This window comes from Gopherus evgoodei, chromosome 6, assembly GCF_007399415.2.
Source record: "Gopherus evgoodei ecotype Sinaloan lineage chromosome 6, rGopEvg1_v1.p, whole genome shotgun sequence".
Lineage (NCBI taxonomy): Eukaryota > Metazoa > Chordata > Testudines > Testudinidae > Gopherus > Gopherus evgoodei.
In genome coordinates, this window is record NC_044327.1 from 111,886,657 (window position 1) to 111,914,185 (window position 27,529).

General features: G+C 40.6%; 2 protein-coding genes across 4 annotated transcripts in view; one reads left to right on the forward strand and one right to left on the reverse strand.

Moving 5' to 3' along the window:
• The window catches only part of LOC115653530 (alanine--glyoxylate aminotransferase 2, mitochondrial-like), a 26,742-nt gene extending 19,143 nt beyond the window's left edge, over positions 1-7,599 (forward strand). For both annotated transcript variants that reach the window (XM_030566908.1, XM_030566909.1), the window contains exons 8-12: positions 708-840; positions 1,564-1,652; positions 3,189-3,338; positions 3,645-3,743; positions 6,013-7,599. In XM_030566908.1, coding sequence (XP_030422768.1) covers positions 708-840; positions 1,564-1,652; positions 3,189-3,338; positions 3,645-3,743; positions 6,013-6,123 — 582 coding nt within the window. In that variant the 3' untranslated portion in view covers positions 6,124-7,599. The remainder of the gene's footprint in view (positions 1-707; positions 841-1,563; positions 1,653-3,188; positions 3,339-3,644; positions 3,744-6,012) is intronic.
• Positions 7,452-26,478, reverse strand: LOC115653529 (dnaJ homolog subfamily C member 21-like). 2 transcript variants are annotated; one of them, XM_030566906.1, is made up of 13 exons: positions 26,318-26,478; positions 24,805-24,898; positions 23,999-24,122; positions 23,052-23,174; positions 19,098-19,402; positions 16,731-16,885; positions 16,237-16,324; positions 15,786-15,944; positions 14,992-15,031; positions 13,279-13,463; positions 11,123-11,229; positions 9,248-9,323; positions 7,859-7,946 (listed from the first exon to the last, which is right to left on the reverse strand). In XM_030566906.1, exons 1-12 carry the CDS (start codon positions 26,412-26,414, stop codon positions 9,268-9,270), a joined length of 1,533 nt encoding a protein of 510 aa, XP_030422766.1. In that variant the 5' UTR covers positions 26,415-26,478; the 3' UTR covers positions 7,859-7,946; positions 9,248-9,267. The 2 variants fall into 2 exon arrangements, with proteins under 2 accessions (XP_030422765.1, XP_030422766.1); XM_030566905.1 differs by lacking the exon at positions 11,123-11,229 and having other exon boundaries at positions 7,452-7,946; positions 26,318-26,477.
• Between the last annotated feature and the right edge of the window lie 1,051 nt (positions 26,479-27,529).

A 27,529-nucleotide genomic window follows, 5' to 3' on the forward strand; every position in this document is an offset into this window, starting at 1 on the left:
ATGTGCAGTGGTGAGGGGCTGATGGGAATTATAGTCTCCTGCTTAGCAGGTCCATCACAGTATAGTTTCTCTAATGGAGTTCATTATATTAACTCAATTATGTTTTGAGTAATAATACTAGATTTAAATTGTGTAATAACAGGAGATAGTCGTAGGGTATGGCTACATTTGGAATTTCAAAGCGCTGCCGCGGCAGCGCTTTGAAGTGTGAGTGTAGTCAGAGTGGCAGCGCTGGGAGAGAGCTCTCCCAGCGCTGCATGTAAACCACATCCTTTACGGGTGTAGCGTGCAGCGCTGGGAGCCGCGCTCCCAGCGCTGCTGCCCTGATTACACTGACGCTTTACAGCGCTGTATCTTGCAGCGTTCGGGGGGGTGTTTTTTCACACCCCAGTTGCAGCGCTGTAAAGTGTGAGTGTAGCCAAGGCCTTAGGATATATATATAATACCACTTTTCATTTGTATCAAGTGTACAGTGGCTCTATAAAGATGAGCTGTCAACAAAACCAATAGTGGAACTGTCTTGTACTACAGTCACTATTTAGCATAGGAAAGAAAATGTGTGAGGCTGAATTGAGGATCCTGCTAGAATAAAGTTGGCATTTAGAGTCTACAGCTATACGTGCAAATAGGCAACAGAAAGGCACAGATAAAATACAAGTTATGAACCTAAGAAACAACTTATACAATTTTGGATTTTCTTTTGAAAGGTCCAGACAGGGTTTGGACGAACTGGCAGCCATTTCTGGGGCTTTCAAACACACGGTGTAGTCCCTGACGTTGTTACCATGGCAAAAGGAATTGGCAATGGCTTTCCAATGGCAGCTGTCGTAACCACACCAGGTATAAATATTTGTTACTCTAAAGCATGAAGTTGAGGTAAATAATAAATATATTGTAGAATAATTTAGCTTCCATAGAGCCTTTTGTCCAACCAGATTACCTTAGAAATATTAATAATCTTAGAACATGCTTATGGGATTGGTAAGTATGGTCCTCACTGCACATGTACAAACTACTCAGGCATTGAAAGATTGTAATTTTTTTTATCAAACTCAGATTGTGCTCCCCAGGACACCAGTTGAAATCTAAAGTAATACCATTAAAATCAATGGAGTTATACTGGGGTAACTGAGATCAGCATCTAGCCCAAATAAGTTGTTGGCAGAACTGACAGAACTCAGAAATCCTGACTGAGTTCACTACCCTACCCCTTAGACATACCTTTAATACTAAGGATGCATTCTGGACAACTCTAGAATTGTTGATTGGTTAATACTAACGATTCAGTGGATTTAATGTTAAGAGAAATATTCATTGCTGGATAATTCACTAGCTCTGTGGGAAACTTAACTGTGCATGTATTAAAATCCAGATCATATATTTTCTGGAATTTTGCCCTAAATCGGTTACCAAGAATATACCATTTTCTTCTCCTTTTGCCTGTAGTTAAAATGGAGAATGATGCATAGTATTATTAAATGTGAAGCTAAAGTTGATAAGTACTATCACCAGACTTCAGGTAATTATGAGGAAGGAAATCAATGAGTATTCTTTTTCTTTTAGAGATTGCAAATTCCTTGGCTCAGAACCTTCATTTTAACACATTTGGAGGAAACCCCATGGCCTGTGTAGTTGGATCTGCAGTTCTTGATGTAAGAAGAAAGTGATAACATTCATAGCGTTTTACACTATTGTTTGCTGTGTGTTATGGCAGAGGCAGCATTGTGCTACCTCCCTTTCCACTGGTGGAACTTTAATACATACAGAAAATGAGACAAACATTTATTTTTTTATCAAGTCATGGCAATGTGAACTTGTAGAAAAAACAAATTGCCCATTTCTATAACTGATTTCAGCTTGTAGCAGGGATAGGATTAAATTACTCTAGGGATAATACTGTGATTAACAGCTTCATTTTTTTCTTTCTTTGCTTATGTTCTTTGCTTCCTGTTTGTCAATAGAAGTATAAATGGAATTTACTTACATAGCTGTCATAATTCTAAGTAGTTCTGTCCCATGGAGTTCTCATCATTTTTCCTTTATAGAAACCCTCTAAACTAGCAAAAGCACTTATTCTGAGGTACATACTTAAAATATATTTTAACCCTCCCAGCTTCTGCTTAAAGTAATCAACTTAAATCTTCATGCAACACCTTGAAAAGCATGAGCTGCACACATGCCCCATTGATGTGAGGTAATTGTGTGTAACGGCCACAGTCACTTGGTCACATGTAAATATACTTCCTTAAACCCCATTTTAAAACTGTATTGCCAGGTTCTGAACATCTGGCTCCCTTATTACACCCTGATTTACTGGAGGCTTGTTCCAACAGAATAGGCTGTTGGTCCTCTGAACCACTCACTACTATCACAGTCAGCATAGTAATTAAAAAACCTAGGAGATCCAACACCTCATATTTTTTGTTTAAACTAACTGTTACCAGGGTAGTTCAGATCCAGGTTCTGTTTTAGCCACAAGCCTCAAAATCTGAACCCGGTTAATTTAAGACAATGTGCCAGTTTTAGACGCTCAGATTGCAGAATATATTGCTCTATTCATTTTTGCAATTCTGTGTAAAAGCAGATTCGTATAGGTCAGTGATTCAACACAAGAAGTATCCTTTTATTTTTATTTCCAGCAGCCCCCAGCTCCTCGTGCACAGTCAAGCTATTAGACTGTGTGCGAGAAGCTGGAGGCTGCTAGAAATAAATCAAGTTAAAGTGAATACTTTGCTAAATATAGCTTAGTAATGTGCTCAGGTGTTTCCCAGAAAGCTTTACAAGGAGTAATAGGCACACTGCTACATTATAGGCACCTCACATAGCTTGACGCTGCTATGGCAAGGGAAAGAGGGCTAAACTGAACCTGACCAAGATTTTTAAATGGATTACGATGGTCAGCTTTGTATGCACAGTCAAACCTCAAATATACACTGAAGCTCCATTATTAATTGGTGGATAAACAATGAAAAAGAATATGACATAAGCAAGTGTAGCTTAGTTTTTTACAGCATTTCCTATTATACTTGAAGAGGTCAAATTTAAGGCAGGCTTAATAATACAAGCCTGTTGTAAGTCTTTGCTGAGGGGTAATGGGATTGCAGGCTGGTTATAGGTGTGCAGACTAGCCAAGTTCTATATTTGATTCTTTCCCACAACATTGGTCTTTGTACATCATTTTTAACCAGGCTATTGCAGAAGACAGTCTACAAAAGAACAGCAAAGAAGTGGGGACTTACATGCTATTGGAGTTTGCTAAATTGAGAGAGAAGTTTGAGATCATTGGAGATGTCCGTGGCAAAGGCCTTATGATTGGGATAGAAATGGTGAAGAATAAGGTTGGTACATGGCACATTCCCTTCTATTTACCCCAGTATTAAGACTCAAGTTTCCCGTGAAATGACTGTATGCTGACTGACAGCTACTTCTCTGAAAATAAGGAGTCAGAACTCTGCACTGGCTAAAATTTAGAACATTCAAAGTGCTTAAACCCTGAACAGATCCATCTTAAAAGGCAGGAGAATCGTTAACTTTCTCCAAGGAGGGTGGTGGCAATGGAACACTTGTTGCTTTTTCCATAATTTAGTTTAACATCTAGCCAAAAAAGTCTCTCTCGCTTCCCTCCCCTCCCCCGCTTTCCACAGGACAGTTGTGAACCTCTTCCAGCTGAAGAGATGAGTCAGATCTGGGAAGATTGCAAAGACATGGGAGTATTGATGGGCAGGGGTGGAATTTATAATCAGGTACAGTAACTGATGTGGACTTTTTATGTATGCATCTCTCATTTGTCCTGACTAAACTGCAGTGGATTTGACTTCTAAATCTCACTTCTGTTTAAGATAGTAAACAAGACTCTTTTTTTTTTAAACTTCTATTTTGTTAATGAATATAGCAGATCAAGAGGCTTTATTTGTCTTAATCCTCTCAGTTTAGCATATTCGGTATAAGTGTTATTTACTACTGTTAAAATCCTACCTTTCAGACAAGAAACGTGACCTTCTGCATCTATCATCCAGTTCTTAATTCCCTATTTAAAACAGCAATGCCTACGACTATAAATTCTAGCCTAGTGTTCAATTTTATCAGCACAGCATACAATCAGGAGAGCTGATAAAATTCTACCCCCCTGGGAATAAGACAGAACATTTCCTCCTTGTGAATCCATCAATATGGGGGCATGAGCCACACAGTTATTAAATATTTGTACCCCGTAAATTGTGAGAGATCTTATTCCACTTCAAGTGGAATAAGTTAACAGGCCGCAAAGGATTGCTGGCATTTTCCTCCTCCAAGGTAATGGTAGGGTTTATTAGCTTACTGCTGTTAGTGTGCAGAGTCAGGGGAGATAGGCAGAGAACATAACCAGGCTCCCTCAGGAATAAATTACAGTGGAGACTTGCTGATGTGCATACTCCACCTCACATTAATCCTTGCATTGCACAATCAACTGATCAGAACAGATTTGCACCTGTTGAAGGTCTAGTAATATTTCAGCTTGATTGAGGACAGAGCACCTTCAGACAGCCATACAAGTGATAAGCATTCAGCTTCTCAAAAAATCAGGCCAGGCATGTCTATTAATGATAGATTTAGATGGTTTGCCCTAGGCTGTGTAGTTTAATATTTGGAGAGCATAGAAGAAAATAATATTTTAAGTCAAAACTCAGCCACAAGTGTAACTGATAGGCACTGCAGAATTTACATAAAAATCAGTGGAATTCAAATAGGAATGATTTAGTTCTGGTGGATTCAAACAGTTGGAAAGCTGAATTAAGTAAGGGAACATACATTAAAACTAAATTCAGTTCGATTCTGAGACACTGCAGAATAGAGCCCTGCAGAAATGTTTGCCAATGAACAGTGTGTACTACTGCCAATGATCGAAGTGTACTACTGAAATCACATCTTACTAAAATAGATTCATGAAGTACAGAAAATATCCCAATTTTCACCCTTCTACCCAGTGGCTGTTCCTGCTGCTAATTTTAATCTATTTTTCCACACTTGACTCCTGCAGCAACAATCTCAGGCTATCTAGCTAGGGCTCCCTCCGTTCAGTTAATTCTTCTGGCCAGTTGTAGTATGGAGGCTTCTTAAAGCACAACCCAAAAATGCTCAATCATCTGCCCAGCATGTGCTAGAGTGAGTGTGGATTCTTGCATGGAAGTAGTTTGCCACTCTTGGGGCTTGGCTACACTTGTGAGTTACAGCGCAATGAAAGAGCCCTGGGTGCACTAGCTCACTACCCATCCACAGTGGCAAGGCAGAGAGTGCTCTGACTCCACAGCTACAGCACTGCTGGTACTCCACCTTGGTCAGAGGAATAATGTTTGCTACAATGCCCGGGCATCAGTGTGAACAAGGTGTTGCGTTAATGCACTCTGATCGGTCTCTAGGCACATCCCTTAAGTCAAGTGGCCACTCCTCATTGTTTTGAACTCCTGCAGGAATGCAGAAACGCCCTTTCAAAGCTCAGTTTTTGACAGGCAGCATGCAAGCCATTAGTGTGTAATGTTCTTCGTTTGTGAGAGAGAGAGAGGAGGGGGTAGGGAGGAAGAGAGGGTCTGCTGCTGTCTGAACTTACCAGACAGCATGCTGACATGCTCTCAGCCCCCCCAAACCCCTCTCCCCCCACACATATACAACACACTCCCTGCCTCACATCACCCCCACCCCCCTTTGAAAAGCACATTGCAGTCACTTGTATGCTCCGATAGCTGCCCATAATGCACCACTCCCAATGCCGTTGCAAGTGATGCAAATGTGGCTATGCCAGTGTGCAAGCAGCTGTCAGTGTGGACAGATTGCAGCACTTTCCCTCCTGCGCTCTCTAAAGGTGGGTTTAACTCTCAGCGCTCAGCCTAGGCTGGTATTACCATTGTTACTAGGCTGGTACCCATTATTTTTTCCAGGATTATTAACCTTTAAAAATGCTGGGATTGGTATTAGTGTCATTGCACATCAATTGGTCTCTGCCTCCAACTTAAAAACTTCCTTCTTTTCTCTCCTCAGACATTTAGAGTTAAACCTCCCATGTGCATTACTAAACAAGATGCAGCCTTTGCAGCGGAAGTATTTCATGCTGCACTAATGAGACATTTGGAAAGAACCGTTGCAAGTTGACTCTGAACAATGTTTCTCCTCACCCTCCAAGCTCTAAAATCTTGTTATAACTACAGCTGGCAAGGAATTTATAGTATGAAGATAAGATTGATCTAATTTTCCTAAATAGGTAACTTAAAACTTTAAATGTGAAAAGTTATCTTGACTCAGCTTGCTATACCTACAAGAAATCAGTCTTATTGTAATGGTGTGTTAAGAAAACAATACCTATTGTTAACACAAATCAAACATGATTTTTTAAAATTAGGTAGTGCCTTCTACCTAGGCTTCCTGCATGTCAGACCAGCAAGTGAGACTGGCTGGTGTACTCAGGCTGGCACTACATGAAAGGGCATCTGAATACTACTGCCTTTACAATTGTATCATATCTGGGATAGTTCTTCCTTTCTTTATGCCTGGTTGTCTTGCTCTTAACTGAAATTCTGGATGTAGTTTCTACAGCAATACAGGGAGTGCTCTGTTGTAATCTTGCTCCAGTGACATTTGCTTAGTAGCTAGTGCACTTCCTAACCAAGACTGGAGACAGCAGCACACAACAAACAATACTTCACTCCTGAAAAACACTTGAGTGGAAAACTAGGCTATTATTACACTCATAATAGGGGCAGGAGTGAAATTCCTCCAGAGGAAAGGGGCTGCTGAAAGCTCTTCAAGCAGGGGCTCAGTGAAGGAAAGTGAAGGAAAGTTGTATGTGGAGGATGTTTAATAGTTGTTTAATAGTTATAGAGGAAGATATTTAAATAAATAAATAAATAAATAAAGAAGGGTTTACTCATTCAGCTGTGGGTTCTAATCCAGTCTCCTGCCCACCCTCAAAAGTGATCTTTTCTCCTTTGACTGGTAGCAGCTCTCCCTCTTCACTCAGTACCATCCCAGGCTGCTGACACAAGGTGCTGTGCTCCCCTCCTGTCATCAGTAGAAAGCTCATGGATGTTAGATCATCTTTTTTCCCTGTTCAGGGTAAAGACATGATTAAACAATTCAGCTGTAAAGTATAAATTACAACTAATTGTCAATTCAGTTTACAAATGTGAGTTAATTTCTTGGTCCAATAAAAGGTATCACACACTGCCCTTGTGTATTTTATTCTTTACAGGTTGGCTGCTTATGCAAAGATTAGGGATAGATTAACCCTTATCTTACAACTAGTTTTATACTTGTGGGGCCTTAGTTTGCATCATACCCTAGATAGGAACTAGGGTCCCATAGGGAACCCTAGAGAAACTTCAAGTCTAAAGTTTTTGTTATGTGGTCTACCATGGACAGATGGTCAGAGACAGACACCTATCCGTCCCAATTCATATTAGATGACCTCTGTAAAATAAAAAGAACATGTTAAAATAATTTATTATTTTCTCCCCCCTGTACACTTTTCATACAAGCCCCACTGGGTATGGATGACAACCAGCTTTAAGAATGTGTATTATTTTTTTCAAGATTTTAAAGCCCCTGGAATGGCAAGATGAAATTCCGTTGTTGGTAAAAAATTAAGCAAATTTTTGCACAAGATAAAAACGTTTTGCCACGCAAACTGCCGCAGACCCAAGAACTGCTTCCCAATTTAATTTTGATTGTAGGATTCCTGTCCGTTGGTTTTGAGTGTTTTCTTCAGATATGCATCCAAAAACAAAAAAGTTTAAAACAATCGAGATGTCCTATCTGTTTTTACGTTTCTCTTTTTTGCTTCTGCTATTCCCAGCACCATTTGCAGCTGGTGCCTGCATTGCTTTTGCATGGCCTGTAGCCTTTAAGTGTTCAAACAGTTTATTCCGAGACTGAAATTCACAATTGCAGGTTATACAGTGGATAGGAATATCTTCATTCTGGTAGGAGAAAAAAATACAATGCTTCATGTTAGTAGATACTATGGAAACAATATAAAACTATTTTATTGTTTTACTGGCCAAGGATGAGTGCATATTAAACAGTTACCATTTATTTTTTAACAAACAGCTAACCTCTGAAATGGATAATAAGCATGAATGATTCATTCAGGAAAATGTGAACATCAACTCTTTTTGAACATTTGAAAAATGTCCTATGGCAAATAAGCTCCATTCAGTACTTATTAAGTGCCAAATAGGCTCCTAAATGAACTACGGATCTGCAAGAAACACCAAGATTTGAAACCGTGTCCCCGAAAGCACAACAACTATGCATATTAGTTTTTTCTTGGGCTCTCATCTTTTAAAGCAAATTTCAAACTTCTTATATTTCCCAGTTTTTTCTTATTAAATATTTTCATACTAGCAGAAAAGATTAATATGTTTGTTTAAAGTCGAGTGACTGTAGGCATTTCAGAAAATTAACATGTGAAGGAATAGGACTGATGGCACTTTTTTTTTTTTTAAACCATGAACATGTATATCTAACTCTCCTTGTCTGTAAATTTCTATTATTAAGGACAGAAAATGTTTTGGGTAGATGATGATTAGCAGCAGTTACCAAGTTAAATCTAATCCTTCCAGATCTACTTACAAATTTTTTAAAAATCCAAATCTACGTCCACCAGCATGTGTACAATAATAAATTAATAAATAGAACGGAGTTGTTGTCACTATATTTGTATGTTGCATAACAAAATGGGGCTCTAACCTGGCTGAGGCCTCTAGGTGCTACTAAAACAGTTTCATAGTAATGGCCTATGTTGTTTAAGGAGATAGCCAGGCCATTATTTTTAAACTAAATTGCATTTGTACCTAACACAGCTAACTAGACTGGAAGTCCCCATTGCTCTAAGCACCATACAAACATTTTGTGACAACAGCTCATTTTTTCCCACATAGAGAGGCCCAAAGACAGATTTAAGTTTAGATGGATCTAGAAGTTCAAGATCGATGTCTGTAGAAGACGATCCTAGATTAAGCTGAAATATTTAGCTTTGAAGATAAACGGTTTTCCTCCTAAGAAAATAATTTCCATTTTCTTAGATTTTGGAAAACATGCATAAACAGGAAGATTCTTATGCACAAATACATGAAAAACACAGGCAAAAGCAGCTTTTGAGAACAGGAAAAGAGTGTCAGGAGCTGGAAAACTACCAGACCAAAAGTTGTTTGTTTTTAGGACATTAAACTGTTTACCAGCCATTGAGAATCTGTAGTTTTAAATACTTTCCACATACCTTATCTTGAAGCTCTGAAGTTACCTTAACAGATTTTTTTGTATCCTTGGTTCTCTTTCCTTTAGTCTTAAGGATGCTGAAAATACAAGAATGTTTAAGATTTCAGATTACTTGTCATCACGCTGAACCAAGTTTTTCCTATGAACACATTCAGCAGAACTGATAGTTTTAAATTACTAAGGCTTTTACATCTCATGGTCCACTGACTTCAGTGGGTACTGGACTTGGACCTAAATGGGCTGATATTTAAACTTTTTAATGTTTTGCACAAACTAGCGTTTAACCCACTTTCCTAAATTCAGTTTTTTGGTCACCATTAATTTCTGCTTAATAAATAACCTTGTGTGTGTGATTCACTACTTGGACGATTCCCTTTCATCCTGTGTTGTTACTCTAACGGAAGTCACGTATCAGAGGGGCAGCTGTGTTAGTCTTGATCTGTAAAAGCAGCAAACAGTCCTGTGGCACCTTATAGACTAACAGACATATTGGAGCATAAGCTTTCATGGGTGAATACCCACTTCGTCGGATGCATCTAATGGAAGTGACTGCTATAGTTAAACGTGCACACTGTTCTCCATTCTAACCCATTTCAGAGCACTGTAATGTTCTGAAACTTGCCTGCAGGACTGAAATATATATTCCAGGCTTGGAATTTGTCCAAAAGTGAATTTTATTGTATTCATAGGCACAAGGTCTGAGCAAAATTGGTTCAACTATTTGAGAACAAGTGAGGGAAACAAAATGAACTTTAGATTTCTTTTAATGTTAACAGATTTGTAATCAGCTAGAGCTGGGCATTAGAGCTGGAAGTAGCCTGCGCAGAGGAGACATCCCTTTGTATGTGTTTTGGTTTGGGCCAAATGTGAGCTTTCATAAAAAAAGTGCATGCACGGGGCCTTACAGGTTTGCTGGGAAAGGGCGCACTATACAAGTGACTATACATAACTTTGCTGTGTACTGAAAATGTAAGGAAGGTGAAGAAGCAGTTGTCTCATTCTCTTCACTTCCTTGAAGCTGGAGAGTAAAGGAGGTAAGGATTCCACAATGCTTAGTGAATAACTAAGGCTATATTTTAGTCATGGGTATTTTTAGTAAAAAGTCATGGACAGATCACAGGCAGTAAACAAAAATTCACAGTCTGTGACCTGCTGAGGACTTACACTATATATCCCTGACTAAAACTTGGGCTGGGGGGCTGCAGGTGCTATGGGGCGAGTAGTCGAGGGGAAGGGGGGGGGAAGGAGGTGGCAGTGGCCAAGGACCCCCATTGGCATTGATGGGGGGAGAGCAGGTAGTGGCGCATAGCCCAGGACCCCTGCTGGTGCTGGAGAGGGTTGGCAAGGCTGGCAGGCTCCCTATGTCCTTACAGCTACGAGGGGGAAGTGAAGGCCAGGGGACTCTGCATGCTGCCCCTGCCACGAGCGCTGGCTCTGCAGCTCCCAATGGCTGCAGTTCCCAGCCAATGGGAGCTGTGGGGGCGGCACCTATGGGCAGGGTCATCTAACAGAGCCCCCTGGCCCCTCTGCCTAGGAGCTGCAGAGACATGCCGGTTGCTTCCAGGGAGGCCCCCAAGGTAAACACCACCCCACACCCCAATCCCCTACCCCAGCCCTGAGACCCCTCCTACACCCAAACTGCCCCAGCCACAGCTGGCCCAGGAGTTGCTTGATCTGCTCAGGCAGCCCTGGAGCCAGCCACAGTGGCCGCTGCAAAAGTCACAGAATCCATGACAGACACACAGCCTTATGCATAACTTTCAACATAACTTTACAGGAATGTCTTCCTGCTGCTAAACTGTTTGCATAAAGTTTTCCATAAGCGTTTGCACATCACAATACTCAGACATGAGAACTGGCAAAAGTGGTGCTTAACTGTGCAGTATCTTGTACATAGTGTCACTTTTCACAGTGGAAGGAGGTAAATAGCAGATCCCCAAAGCTCTGTACTGACCAGTGCTGTTCAACATATTAATAAATGATCTGGAAAAAGGGGGCGAATAGTGAGATGGCAAAGTTTGCAGATGATACAAAATTACTCAAGATAGTTACGTTCAAATCTGAATGCAAAGTTTTACAAAGGGTCCTCACTAAACTCAGTGATAAAACAGCAGATTAAATTAAGCATCGATAAATGCAAAGGAATGCACATTGGAAAACAATCCCAACTATACATACAAAATGATGGGGCCTAAATTAGCTGTTACCACTCAAAAGAGATCTTGAAATCAGCATGGAAAGTTCTCTGAAGACATCTGCTCAATGTGCAGCGACAGTCAAAAAAGCTAGTGAATGTTAGGAATTGTTAAGAAACAGATCGATATAGAAATATATAAAGCCAATATTTTCACATGTTCAATACTGTGTGCAGTTGTGGTCGCCCCATCTCAAAAAAGATGCATTAGAACTGGAAAAAGTAAATAAAAGGGCAACAAAAATTATTAGGGATATGAACAGCTTCCATGTGAGGACAGATTAAGAAGACTGGGACTGTTCAGCTTGGAAAAAGGGATGAGTAAGGGGGGATATGACAGTCTACAAAATCATGAATAGTATGGAGAAAGTGAATAAGGAGGTCTTATTTACTCCTTCACATAAGAACTTCGGGTCACCCAATGATATTAATAGGCAGAAGGCTTAAGACAAACAAAAGGAAGTACTTCTTCACATGCATCAGTCAACCAGTGGATCTTGTTGCCAGCAGATGTTATGAAGGCCAAAAGTATAACTGGATTAAAAAAAAAGAACTAGATAAATTCCTGGAGAATAGGTCCATCAATGGTTATTAGCCAAGATGGTCAGGGATGAACTCTGGGTATCCCTAAGCCTCTGACTGTCCGAAGCTGGTACTGGACAACTGGGGATGGATAACAGTAATTGCCCTATTCCGTTGATTCCCTCTGAAGTAACTGGCACTGGCCGGTCTAACCCAGTATGGCCATTCTTATATTAAACAGTTACTACTGATGGAATATTTCACTTAAGTTGAAATGCATAATGTATGATTTGTACATTTTTTCCACTCGGCTTGTTTTTTAAACTTTTAAAACCTTTGTTCCACTTGCTCCAGCCAAAAACTAAGCCTGTAAACAAAGTTCTAATTTTACAAAAATGAGTATGTTAGTATAAACAAGACTGCTGCCTATACCCAATTGCAGTGGTTCTCAACCATGGGGGTATGCAGAGGTCTTTCAGGGATACATCAAGTCACCTAGATATTTGCCTAGTTTTACCACAGGCTACATAAAAAGCACTAGCAAAGTCAGTACAAACTAAAATTACATACAGACAATGACTTATTTATCCTCTATATACTATACACTGAAATGTAAGTACAATATTTATATTTCAATCTATTTATTTTATAATCACATGGTAAAAATGAGAAAGTAAGCAATTTTTCAGTAAACTGTGTGCTGTGACGCTCTTGTATTTTTATAGCTGATTTTGTAAGCAAGTAGTTTTTAAGTAAGGTGAAACTTGGGGTATGTAAGATAAATCAGATTACTGAAAGGGGTAGAGTAGTCTGGAAAGGCTGAGAACTACTACCCTATTGTGGTGACTTTTTGGATAACTACGAAGAATCTCTTTATAATTAATGCCCAGAACCACTCATCAAGTTGCTACACAGTTAACAGAATGAGGTTTTTAAAGGCACAAACATGAGTTAAGTGCCTAAGTCCCATTTGTGCCCCTGCTAGTTTCCCCTGTAAGACATCATAAAATTCAGTTGTTAACAGCAAAACAAATAACTTATTTACAAGATTAGCATATTTGCTAACAGGATGGTTTGTTTGGATACTGGTTGTTTATTAAATGGGGGGTATTTATTTGCAATCTAAAGCCACTGCCAATTTAGGAACCAATTCTAACTTATACCAGTTTTATTCTGACATAACTCAATTTCAGTGGAGTAGCTTTCAGTTTACACTGGTGAGTGAAAATTCAGGCCTTTAAAACATGGACTATTAAACTAAAGAATGCAACAAAGTAAGCCATATATTACGAGTCATCACAAAATGATGTTGTTACCTTTTTGCTTCACCTTTTGGTTCATTAACTTCATCTACAGTTTTTGCAGCACTTGTCTTTTCAGAAGCAGTATTTCTTTGGCTAACATTTTCCAATTCTTCTGTTATGCTGTCCTCCTGGTCTGCTTCTTTTTGTTCAACTGTAGCATCATCTGTAGTTTTGTTGTTGAAAGAGTCTTCATACGTCTATCCAAAAGGGGGAAAAAAAAAAGTATTTATTACTCCAGGATAATTAGTTGGCAACTGTGTATACAATAATTGCAGATTTAACAATTAAACAATTTGCCTCAATGAAAATCTAGCTTGCCTATTTTTACACTGATGTTTTGTGAGAGACACAGTGAGGTGAAGAGAACTGAAGTTTTGGCTGTAGCATTTTGAGAAAGAATCAGCCTGTGCTGAAGAGAAGAGAGCCATAAGAGTCTTTATCGAAGATCTAAGACTCACAGCTCAGATTTTGCAAGAACCCATAGCACACAGCCGTTAAGGCATAAAGAAGGGAGGATGGAATGATCTATACATCGAAACAGCTAACAATTTTTTTTGTAACTTTGTATTTGATTCTATGAGGTCCACTATTAAAGTTGCCCAACAATTCCCATTAAAAGACCTTGTTTTCAATTGCTTATAACTGCCAAACACTTAAGCATTTGGGCTGAAATCTTCCATTCCAGGTGTTCGCCTCTGGAAAATTTCAGCCAAAACAATACAACTGTTACCCAGATTGACAAGGGTCAAGGAGAACTGAGGCAACTAGATAATGGATTTTCTCAACCTAAGCAACACTGAAAGGGTAACAATTAGAATTGTGTTGGGTGGAAGTGGGGTGCTAGGAGACAAGAGAAGGAGAATCAGTACACTAGTAACTTTAGTAAACTCAGACAAAAATAGCTTACCAAGACTGCAAGTAAACTAAAGCTACAAGAGATCATCACTAATTTGCATGGATGTGGAAAGGCTCAGTACAGATTATTGAATTTTGTGGATTACTGAGTGCTGTTGGCAAGGTTAGTGCACAGTATTGTGCTTCTTCTGGGGCCAGTGGATTAGCTGCAAACCACCTGACTATACCTCTAGCATTCAAAACTGCCTCTCTCAATCTTAAACAAAAATAAAAGATTATATATTGGACAACAGTTGGCCATATTGTCAGAGCTGAGTGATGGTTTTCCGAGCAACACGCACAGAACAGTTTCCTGAATGGAAGCCAGCAACCTGTTCTAGCTGAGAGAAAAGATGGTCCGGTAGTTAGGGCATTAGACTAGGATTTACAATATTTGAATTCAGTTCCCTGCACTTCCACAGATTTACTGTGTAACCCTGGGCAAGCCACTTGGAAAACCGCAGCACAGAGAGGCTGTCAAATGGGGCTAATAGCACTGCCCTAGCTCACAGGGGTGTTGTGAGGGTAAATGCACCAAAGATTGTGAAGTGCTCTGATACTACAATAATGGGGGTTACACAAGTACCTGTGTTAAAACAGATAATGGAGTCAGAGTGTCTTTGAAAACAATGGACTCACTGAGAAATACACCACTCGATTACATATTATAAATTTAGCAGCTTTTTCCAGTCTCTAGAATTCTTAATTCCTTCAATTTCTGACGCTACTGGAAAGCTAGGTCAGAAGACCACAGAAAGAGCTAACCAAGTCTTACATAGCTTCCTTAGATTTTCAATAGAGCCACAGAAAGAGATTGTGTAAACTCCATACCGTCATCGTTTTATGTTTCTTTTTCTTCTTCTTGGAGAGTCTGTAAAGGTAAAAATGTATTCAACTCTTCACTCTTAAATTGCCAATATTGTATTTTAGAAAGGTTAAATAATAATTCTATGCTACATTTTAAGTGATAATAGTTCTGATCTCACTTGTATCACAAATGCAACAGGAAGTCATGGCTAGAGAAAAACAACACTGTCAGACTCCTGAAGTGAAAACAGTTAGCTGTTTTGTGCACGGTTTATGGTATTTAGTGATGTCTCTGTAGATTGCTTGCTCAAACTGAATCTGAAAACCCTGATCCTTAATGACTAGATATTCAGGAACCAGCTCAATCATAAGCATAATACAGCTTTAAAAAATATGCTGCATCTTGCATAAACTAGCTTCCAATTAACTGAAGCAAACAAGGTTTTCTAGGCTAGTCTCAGTGCCTGACAATGCTGTACCTATACAACAAATATTCGGCCTGTAACAAGGTCTCCCGTTTTAAAATATTAAAATCTTTGCTTTGGCATGTACTTTCTATAAAGCCAGCAAATAAGTAGTAGGAGACCATTATCCTACAATAGTCCATTCCACTGATATCATTAAAAAATCTACTTTTTTGTGTTGGGACACTGATGCAAAGAGATATTTTAACAACTTGTGCAGTACAATTAAATGAGTCCTGATGTGATCACACGTCTATCCCAGGGCTCTTTTTCAAAGCCTCATAAAGACCACTATTATGTAGCCTAACTATAACAAATGCTACAGTAAGTGTAAACAATCTATTTTTAAGATACTTCTGTTTGGGTGTTTCTTCCATTTCTTCATCTTCTCTGGTATTCACTTCATTTTTGTCATCTGTAGATACAGAAAATTCCTTCTCCTCCTCCTCCAGCTGTTGCCGTAACAGCGCTACCATCTCTCGATGCTTCTTTGACTTTTCATGGTTCTTCATTCTATGAGGAGCAGTAGATAATTTCTATACTATGAATCATGAGCAATTGTTACTCTAAGCAAATTTTATTTCATCTACATATAAAGGTCTCTGATCAATGACAATGGTTAATTCCTTTCAGTGTTCACAATAGGAAATTCTAACACCAAAAAACCTACTTGAATGAAAAGGGTTGAGCCTTTCAAAGCCACCTAGGGCATGTAGATGCCCAAATACCATTACAGTGGATTAACTTTAATGGGTATTGGATGTCCAGATAACCTAGGTGAGTCTGAAAGAAACAAAAAACTTACGCTTTCTCGGTCTTTAAGGATTTGTCACAAGCAGGGCAGTACAAGTCATCATAAAATTCAACACCTTCAGCTTCATCACTCAGTTTATCTGAAAAGCAAAGGGGAAGGAAATTGGCTGAGCGATTCTTAGGAGATATGAGTAATTAAAGAGACAGCATGCTTTCAACAATGCCCATTCAAGCCCTTTAGGATTACTGAAGTGTGCAGAGTGCTAAGACCTCTCTCCCTAAATAACCTGTTCCTTCCCCGCACAACCACAAACAAGCATCCATTACTAACATGAAGATAAGTGTTCGAAAGGAGAACAAAACATTATGAGACTAAACTTTTTCCTTAATTAGCTCAATTGAAGTGAGTGGTGTATGTCAGCAGGGAATCTGGACTTAAGCCTCGAGGATTTGAATGCAGCTATATTGTTACGTACATACAAATATGGAGCAACTGCAAGGTCTTTTATAGCTATCAAAATCAAAAATACATTAACAGACCCTTACCATCTATTCCTTCTCTTGGCTCCAGTTCCTCTCTTTCCTCTTCATCATCAGATCCATCTCCAAATTCCTTTTCATACTGTGCTTCCATCTGCTGCAATTCTCTCTCTAGATCAGACATAGCTATCCAGCTCTGCTCTTTATATTGCTCACCAAGCCTTTAAGCAGAATACAACAACTTTTTATATTTCAGAGAATTCAGTGGTAACAGTGCTTTATTTATTTGGTCATGTTCACGTATTTAAAAAGAAGAAAACGACTGAGCTGTCTTGTCTCAATCAAATCCAACACACCAGTAACTAGTTTCTTTGCAGGGACTGGGAAACAGAACAGATAGGTTGTGAGTGTCTGATTTATATAACTACTGTACAATTACTCCTCAACAGTTGTACTTCAGCTATTCAGATCTTCGCTCCAATTGCCTTCTGCACTCAATTTTCAAGCTCTTTCCCTGCAGCAAAACGATCACTTGGGCTTCATTACCTTCAGTGGAAAAAAAAAAATCCACTCTACTAAAAACAGCCAGAAACAATGAAAGTGGGCCTATGCATTTGCTGGAAAGAAGAATGGTTAAATATTTAAGCTTCTTTCCCTGCCTCTTTCCAGACGGACAAGGCTTTTATGACAGGAATATATTTTGTGTTTACAGTGAGAGAACCCCAGTGCCCTGCTCCTAATTCACTCTTGAAATATAAACAAAATATATTGCACTTAGCCCAGGGAGAGTATTTCTTTTGGACCTGAGAGGAGTGAAAGACAAACGTGATGAGAAAGTGGGGAAAGAAGGGCAAAAAGACGTGTTCCCCCTCCCCAAGTTTACCTTTTAACAGTCTGAGTTTAACAGCTTGTCATTTTATGCAAGTTTGTTCTTTTCATTTAAAATGAAAATCAAAAATTTTAGTTAATGTGCAGATATTCTGAGTTGATAGGAATTATCATGGGCTAATAAACTCCTCACCTTCAGAGGTATATGATTATTACCAATGAGAAGCACCTTTCCTCTCAAGTTAATCAACCTTTAATCAGTCCTGTGCATTGTTTCCTCAGCAAAAATTTATCATGTTCTAAAGTGTTCCCAAAGTTTAAGAAATAACATAAAACAACACTACCAAGCAGTTGGGCAAATGTAGCTTTTAAATGGTCTTAAAGTATAGACCCACGCAAAGCACACTGAATTCTAGACTAGATTACTGAAAAGGTACAAGTTACACAGCCAAGGTCCAAAACTAAGGAAATGGTTGTAAATATTAATCAAACAGATGAAAAAAAGGCCTTTAATCACCAATGCTATTAGAGATTGTCACAAAGTTCCTCCTCTACCTTGGTGGGTCCTGCGCTTATTGGCAGATTTGCTTGCCTCACAGATTCACCCTGTGGGTCGGGAAACAGCGCAGAGACCTTCCCCTCTGGTAGAAGCCACAGTCCAGGTCAATTCTTCCTGTGTTTGATCAGGAGTTGGGAGGTCTGGGAAGAACCCAGGCCCGCCCTCTACTCCGAGTTTCAGCCCAGGGCCCTGTGGACTGCAGCTGTCTAGAGTGCCTCCTGGTACAGTTGCGTGACAGCTACAACTCCCTGGGCTACTTCCCCATGGCTTCCTCCCAACACCTTCTTTATCCTCACCACCAGACCTTCCTCCTGATGCCTGATGACACTTGTACTTCTCAGTCCTCCAGCAGTATGCCTACTCACTCTCAGCTTCTTGCATGCCTCTTGCTCCCAGTTCCTCACACACACTTCCTCTCCTCTGGCTCCCTCTGGCCTGACTGGAGTGAGCCCTTTTATAGCATCAGAGGGGCCTTAATTAGAGTCAGGTGCTTAACTGCCTCACCTGACTCTTTGCAGGTTAACTGGACTCAGGTGTTCTCATTACCCTGGAGCAGCCCCTGCTCTGGTCACTCAGGGAACAGAAAACTGCTTATCCAGTGGCCAGTATATCTCCCTTCTACTACTCTGCTGTTCTCAACTGGCCTGGGTCTATCACAGGATAGAAAATGTCCCTCAACTGCGATACTCTGTGATAAAGGAACTCCCACCCCCTCCCACTCCACTTATACTCAGCATACTTCTGCCAACCTGCTACCACCTTTGTTTTGTGGATTATCTGGCACTGAAGACTTTGGCAACAATAAAATACTGATTATTAAAACTTATTTCATATTTCTTTACTACCCACAAGGTGTTGGGTACAAGGAGGATTGTTTCTGCCATGAGCAACTCAGACTACAGATCTCAGACTTAAGGACAAAAGTTCACAATGCCGACGTTTACTCTTTAAAACAATGCAAGCTGCAGGTGGTAAAAATATGACCCAATATGAATCTCCTATGATTATTTCTCAGTTCCAAAATGCTTCCTTCAATATTTACATACTTAGCTTGTTTGAGTTTTTGCTGTCTCCGGAGCTCCTCTGCTTTCCTAGCTTTTTCTGCATTCTGTTCTTCTATGAGTTTTCTGTGTGCCTGTACCCTCTTATCTCTTTTACGAATAAAAGCCACTAGCTGACGAACCAGTTCATTCCTCTCCTTTCTTGCTTTGTCTCTAGTTTTCTTGTTCTCTTTCTCCATAGCTCGTTTCTCCCAACGGTTTGATGCCTGCCGTGTGTCATATTCCTCTTTCCAAGCAAAGTTCTTTTGAGTACAGAAACTCTGCCAGTAAGCATAAAAAGGATGGACTACCTGTTGAAAAAGAATTGGAAAAAGTTGTAAGACATCATACTGAAAAAAGCTACCAAAGATTATTTAGATGTTCAGATATACAAACTCCAAAGCCAGAAGGGACCCTTACAATCATCTCGTTTGACTTCCTGTATACTCAACTCATAGAATTTTTTCCAGGAGCTGGATTAAAGCATGTCTTTTAGACGGATATCTAATCTCATTTTAAAGACTCCAAGTGGTGCTGAATCCATCACCTCTCAGGGTAAACTGTTCCATTGTTCAATTGCCCTCACTGGTAGAAAATTGCATCTAAGTTCAAGATTGAATTTGCTTAACTTGAACTTCCAGCCACTGGATCTTGTTATGCCTATTGAAAAGCCACCACTAATCACATATCTTTTCTGTGTGTAAATACCTACATATAGTGATCAAGTCACCTCTCACCTTCTCTTCAATAAGCCAAACAGCTTGAGTTCCTTAAGCTTCACATCATGAGGCTCCCCCACCCTTTTCTCCAAACGCTGGGTCATTTTTGTGGTTCTCTTTTGAACTCTCTCTGGTATTTACACATTCTTGAAACACAGACACCAACACTGGACATAGCATCCTAGTACCGACCTTACCACCACTACTGTGTAGAAAAGCAAGATTACTTCCTTATTTCTGCATAATACAGTATTCCCTTTTTATAAGGATCACACTAGCCCTTTTAGCCTCAGCATTTCTGAGTGACTGCTGCCCAAGATGGTTTCCCCTCTGTTGGCGTAAACTGCACTCTTGTTCCCTGGTGTGTTATCTTGCATTTAGCTGTATTAAAAGGTATTTTGTTTGATTGTGACCATTTAACCGGGTGATTCAGATGACATCATAACAGTCATCAATCCTCATCACTACTTATTACCTGACCAATCTGTGTCATCTGCAAATGTAACCAGCAAAGATTTAACATCTAAATTGTTGATAAAAATATTGAATAGCACTGGACCAAGATCCTTGAGGGACTCTGCTAGAAAACTGCATCACTCATTGAGGTCTCCCCACTAACAACTACATCTTGAGATCTATCAATAAGCCAACTTTTAATCCATCTAATGTATGCTGTTAGTTCCATATGCAAGTTTTTAAAAACAAGATGTCATGTGGTTGTAAACCCAATGCCTTGTAGAAATTCAAGATATTTCTTACTATGTGGAAAAAGATTTAGAATTTTACTGAAGCCAAGTTCCAAGTTCACACTAAGTTAATTAATAAAAGCTGCCATTGGTCTGTGGCATCAGTAAGGGGATAGGTCTTTGGCCCAACGAGATAAGATGGTAGTGGAAACCACTCTTCTCTGTTACAATATTAACCAGTTAAGCAACATCTAGGTTTTCCTGTCAAGATACTGCTGGCAACTCCCACTGTAACAACTGCCATTAAAAAAGTCTTTTTAGCCATTTATTAAGGAGATACAAAAAACCCCACAGTTTATGCATTTGAAATAAAAATTACTAAGCCGTTTATTATGGCAATATCCCATATTCCTGTTGCCTCTATAGAGTCATTTATAGGAAAAAGCCCCACTTGACAGTCTTAGATGATATTCACTGTCCTTTCTGGAGGTAGCAAGAAGAGGTTAGTTTAAATGGTTTTGAATTGTTGCTGCTGCTTTTGGAAGACCAATGCTGTTTCCTCCTTTAAGACAAAAGACGCACATGGAGAGAGAAAGAATAGCAAATTAAAAAATATATAGCTTGTCTCTGGTGCTGATTTTCTCTTGCAACCTTGCTGGTGGAGAAACACAGACCTAGTACATGGTCTTATTAGCCACTCTGAGACCTACCAAACTCATACCAGCTTTGGGCTGCTTAAGACATTGCTATTAGGTGGCCTCTCCAGCCACAGGTTCACAGAAGTGTTGAGAAAGGTGCAGTATTGGTCAGCTAAGTCCAACACTCAGAAAACAGAAGGTAGAGAGAGATAGGAAAGAGGAAAAATAACGTGGAGGAGGACAGTGACAGAGGAAGGGGGTGACAACAGGAACTCAAGGTTCGCACTCCAGGTTCACACCAGCTTTAACCAAGGCTGCTGAAAGCAGCATATCATCTCATTCCATCTTTCTGGCCCAGTCTGGTCAGAATACCTTCCATGATCAGGATGATGAAGACCCAACAATGTCATGGTGGATCTCAAGGTCTCAGCAAATGGTGGCATTGTCAGTCAAGGTTAAAAATTGTTTGCTTTAATCCATGGCTCCCACAGCTTCCACTTAGTGACCCCAGATAAAGAAGGTGAAAAATGGTGTATCAATCTCATTCCATGAAAAGATTTTGGTGAGTCACCCACAAACATTTCCTCCCATTTCTACAATTTTTAGCTCATTATGCCAATCCATCACTTTACTTGCAGCCTTGAAGGCCCCTTATCAGTCTAGTTTGTAACATGCTATTTGCTCCAACTTTTACAGACTTTCATAAACAATTTTCTCTAATAGTCTGTGTTAGGACTTTGATTATCTTGGGCAATTTAGAGTACATGTCTCAACAGGATAGAAGGTACATTAATATACACATAGTGAAAACAGTGTTACTGCAAATCAGGGACAAAATATTCCAGTGAAATGTGTTTTCATTCTAGTTTTCATCTGATATGTACTAATTACTCACAACTGATTAAAAGAATAATATAATATAATTTAAATGTTAGGAGGAAGTATTACGAAGAGGTAAGCACAGGAAGGAACAGACTAGAATATGGATTTAGTGATACTCTTTAAGTGCTTACACAGGGAGCTGATTGCCAGCTTACTGGTTGAAGGCAGCATAAACATGCTAGTAGGTTCTGGGAAGAATTTTACAAAAGGGAGATTTTTCAGTTGTTAGCTGACATAGCAGAATGAAAGGATCAGCCTCTAGGAGAGGAAGACAGACATGACAGAACAGCTGGGAGTATAGCTGGTATCACGGAAGTATAAAGCAGGGGCACCACCATGAAAAGCCTTAGATGGCTGGAGAGATTTCAGCAGCAGTCACAATTGTTAGTTATCTACTATCTTGCGTATTTTGTGTTATGAAGTCAGCAAGTTTTACTTTTGTAATTGTGGTTTAATAAAATAGAAAAATTATATAAACACAAATACAGTCTCTTAATAAATAGTTACCACATCTTCAGGTATTCCTTGCTGTAATACATAGCATTTCAGAACACCAGCAAGGCTAGTTTCAACCAGACATCAATGATTAAATCTATCCTTTTATTTCTTAGGCCTGGTCTACACTTTAAATGTTATGGCTATAACTAAGCCAGTAATCGGTGAGATTTTTTTTAACCAACATAAATATGCCAGTATAAGGAGCTTTATACCAGTATATTCTATTTCACTTCACTGAACTGGAATAAGCTATAAGCACTTTTATACTGGAATAACTGCATCTACACTAGGGGATTTGACATTTTAACTATGTTGGTGTAGGTAAAGCGGCAAAAGGTTTAGTATACACAAGGCATTAAATAAGAGCTTTTGGTCAGGCAGGGAAGGCTTTATGTACACATTGGGCCAGATTCAACTCTCAATAACATCGATGGGAGCCTTTCCTGTGATTTCAAAGAGATGGATTAAGCCCCAATTCCCAATGATATTACAGTGTAAAAAATAGTTATTTAGACTTCCAAATGTTATGTATCTTACCTTATCATAATCACTCTGAGAGTATCCAAAAGTAGGGAATTCTTCAATATCTTCCTGAGATATATATTCCATCTCTTCCTTTGCAATATTTTCAAATACTTGACGATAGACTGCAAAGAACCCCTGAAATATATACCATTGTTACTGAGAAATTAATTGTATGCCTATACAACTAAAGAACTGAAATGATCAACTTCAGAGAAAGATCACTATTTAAATTCTACAGTAACACTTTTAAGTCAAAATAAAGACTTTGTATACTAAAATTAGGTAATAATGCCAGGCTCTAGGAGTCCTTCCAATTTTTATTTATTTATATTTATTTATTTTTAAAAAACAATCAACAAATACAAAAAAACCCATTATGACCCAGGCAGTTGTGTTGGACTAAGGCAGTAGAGAATTCCAAAGACAACAACTGCCTACCAGCAGCTCTGTTATTATAAGTTAGGGGTGTCCCAGCTCACTGCAGCTATGGCAGTATCATAGGGAGATGGGCAATCTCTCAGGCAGGCATGTTCCAAACCATTTGGGTCTTTTTAGATCAATATCAACACCTTAAACTCAACCAAAGTTAAATGGCAACAAGTCCATACCCCAGAGCACTGGCATAATACCGCTTTTTATATCCTAAAGCATTCCAACTTGTGAAACATTTCAGCATAATAGGATTGCACAGTGAAAGCGAAGTGACAGGGGAAGTATTACATGTAAAGTGTTGCTATACAGTTGTACAGCAGTATTGATTAAGGGGACATTTAAAACTGACTAAATATTCAACGCATGTTTTCCTCTCCCACTCCCTTTTTAAAGTGTACCATAAACATTTTTCCATTTATGTTCGGTAATTTTAAGAATGGTTTATCAATGCACCAATTTACTTCCATTGCTTTTTTTTTTTTTTTAAAGAAGTTTTAACTTGACTCAGTAGAGAGTCAGTTCATTACCTCTTCATCATCATCATATCCAGAGTAACAGTTAACAGTGAAGTAGCGCAGCAGATCCAAACTATCATCTTGATACTCTCCATCAACCCCTCCCTTCAGCAGAGCTTCCCTGTGATTATCATACCTAGAAGAAAACAACATCAAGAACACATAACTTAAGAATCACTGAGATGAAAACCCAAGGCAGTGTGGGAGCTTCTAGTTGTTCATGGAGTACCTGTTACTTTTACTGTAATTCTTTTGGGAGAAAGTTATCTAACATGTTTGAATAAGATGTTTCTTGAGGATTCCAAAAATGTGAATTACAGGTTCTACAGATCTCTAAACACATTCTCCAGCCCCTCCCCACTTTTACGCTGGTGTATGCCATTTGTTCTTTCAGTACGTGAAAAACTGAGAATAGTGCTTCCTGAGAAAGTAGCTAAACATATGAAGCAAGCAGCTCACTGTTATCCAAGGAGGAAAAAAAGGTGCATGCAACTATAAACCTGGGACACATACTTGAGAGAGAACCAGAAGCAAAAACTATTTAACACACAACAAAATGATCCAGGAACACAATTTTTAAAAGGTGATTTCAAGTGTTCTTTGTTACAAGAATATGACTAATGTGTTCTGTAGCTATAACCCCAGGACCTAACAGTTGTATACATCGTTACTGATGGGAGAAACCTGTAAACTGACTGTTAACCTCATAAGGAAATCACAAATGATTTCCATGTGAGTGCTACCTAAGACAGGAATGCAGAATCAAGCCCTTTGTTACATTGTCTTTCCTGCTCCACTGGCAGACAAATATTACTTACCATGCTCTTTCTTGAGGATCACTCAGTACATCATATGCCGCTTGGATTAATTTAAACTGTTCCGCTGCTTCATCAGCATTTTCTAGATTTTTGTCTGCAATAGAAGTCATTACAATTTAAACCATAAAGATCATAGCAACAGCTGGGACTCATGTCACAAAGTAATTATTTAGGAAATCAGACAAATGAAGAAAAAAGTCAATTCAGAAGGACAGCTCAAGGCCCTTATTGGATTATTGGGTACACCACAGTTTACTAAAATATGACTGCTGATCCAGCTTCATCTTTCATTAATGTTTCTCCTTCCATCGTCACTCTGCCACATTAACAGCCATATTAAGAGCAAGTCTGGAGAATTAATATTTATTTTCAGTATAACTTAAAGTGATACTGCTGCATGTAAAGAAACAATTAAAGGAACAATGTCAATTCCAATAAGAATTACAAAATAGTTTCAGATACTACACCTGTCTCTGAGTCTTCTTGCCAACTTTTGTTGTTTTTAGAATAAAGGTTTCCTGTTTAAAAAGGAAGTGTACTCTTGCCTGTCACAGGTTGCAAACAAGGGAAACTGACTCTATATAAAGTGACACTGAGCACACAAAGCAAACAGGAAAAATACAAAAGACATTTTGAAAAGTCATCCTATGTGCAGTCTGGAAGGAACTACTCCACAGGTCAGACTGGCAATGACCTTGGGGAGGTTTTCCCTTCCTCTACAGCATGAGACGCTTGCCAATATCATCTAGATGTATCTCACTTAATCAATTCCCTGCCATTGCAGAGGCCTTGGACACTGGCACACCTCAGTCCCTCTAATTCGCTGCTTGTGGTACATAATATTTTAGTCTCGGGGGGGCTGTATTGCTGCGGTTTAACTTTGGTTGCTGGGGTTGCTGTGCAGGTGCACAGTGGTGGCCCGTGATATACAGGAGATCAGACTGGATCTGGCGGCGTCGCTTCCGGCCTTAGCCTCTGACTTGTCATGTCGCTTGTACGCCCGCTAGGTACCACGCGAGGGAGACTGGCCTCTAAAGCCGAGATGAAGGGCCCCGAGAAGCCCCTGGCCCCCCTGCCCGCACACAAACTGCTGCGCTTCAAAGAGGGAGGGAAAGAGGCTGGTAGATGAGCCAGGAGAAATACCCGTGAGACGGTATCGCCCCGCCGGGCTCCCCGCCCCCAACCCACATACCTGAGCGACGCCTCAAGGGGGAGGGGGCAGTGGCAGCCTCACCGGCCCGGCCCGGCGATGGGAGCCCCGGGGCTCAGCCAGTGGGACACAGGCTCGGACTCCGGCCCCACAGAGTCCCTAGAGCCCCTCGCGGCTCCGCCCGCTGCCCACCTGCCCTCCGCATGGGCCCGCCTGGCCTGGGGGGCGGGCCGCGCAGGGCCCTCTCTGAGCCGGGAGCGCTGGCGCGGCTGTGACCTCCCGATGGTGCGGGCCAGCCCGGGAAAGGGGCGGCCCAGCATGAGGAGCGGCCACGCGCGGCGCGGGGCCCCGAGCCCGGCGTACCTGGGTGCCAGCGCAGCGCCAGTCTCCGGTACGCCCGCTTCAGCTCCTCGTCGGAGGCGTCGCGCGCCAGCCCCAGCACCTCGTAGTGACACTTCATGGCGGCGCGTGGGGCCCGAGGAGCCGGCCCAGCTCCGCGCCAGGGGCCCGCCAGCCGGTCTCGCCGCCGGCAGCGCACAGGGAGGGGCCGGAAGGCGCGCACAGGCCATGAAGAGATGAGGCCTCCTCCCCCTGCCGGCCGGGGAGGCGGGGCCAGGAGAGAGCTGACCAGGGGGCGGGGCCAGATGGGCGAGGGGCGGGATGTCCCGTGGTGGGCTAGAATGTTAGGAGGGCCAAGGTTCTTGGCCGGTGGAAGTCTCGTGGTAGGGTGGAATGTTGGGGGTGAGAAAGTTCCCTGGCAGTTGGCTAACAGAGATTGAGCACTGGCCCAGCGCGACGAGCTGTCCTGATTTTATAGGGACAGGCCTGATATTTGGGCCTTTGTCTTATATAGGTGCCTTTTACACATACCCAGGCGCTGCTGGATTTTCACATTTGCTATCTGGTCACCATGGCCTGGCAGTGGGATCCTCCTGGCTGCTTTAGAAGAGGTGAGTCAATGTTTCCTGAGGTGAGCTCACAAAGCAATCAGGTGGGACTTGTGTCTGTTTTGTAACCAGTGTTGAGCATTTTGTTTCTTTTTACATGTATTAAAATTAGCTTAAGACACTTATTGAAGTTCCTGGGCACAGACTGTTAACACACAGCATCTGTGTTAGCTGAAGGCTGGGGAAAATACTCACATTATATTAGTAAAAGGTTAAAAACAAAATGTATGGAAGTGACAAACAGCCCCAAGCTGCAGGACAGGCAACCACCTCTAATTAACTTCCTCTATGGACTGGGTGTTCCCTAATTGCCTATTGCAGGTTTGTTTTCACCTTCTTTGGGGGTAGCTGGTAATGACCTACCACTGTTAAAGATACTTGGCACTAGATAGGCTCTGTAGTCCTTTTTTAAAATAATGGTATCAGAAAACTAACAGTGCAGAGGAAGGGGTTAGCTCAATTGTCTGCCAGACAGGAGAGAGAATAAATATACTTCTGTAATAATGAGGTTTTAAGAACACCTGCTGATCCAGTATTGGGAGACAAGTTCCCACCACACTTCTAGCATCCAGCCTTTCCGGCGGTATCCATGCAACCAGCTCAGCAGTCACTCAGGCTCCAGCAGGTC

What these genes read in the sequence shown, in the direction of transcription:
- LOC115653529 (XM_030566905.1), bottom strand. Translation starts at nt 26,414, where the DNA reads ATGAAGTGTCACTACGAGGTGCTGGGGCTGGCGCGCGACGCCTCCGAC. An exon ending in GATATGATGATGATGAAGAG is followed by an intron (nt 23,175 to 23,998) that starts GTAATGAACTGA and finishes TATATATTTCAG; the next exon opens with GGGTTCTTTGCAGTCTATCG. An exon ending in GCCAAGAGAAGGAATAGATG is followed by an intron (nt 16,325 to 16,730) that starts GTAAGGGTCTGT and finishes TTTGCTTTTCAG; the next exon opens with ATAAACTGAGTGATGAAGCT.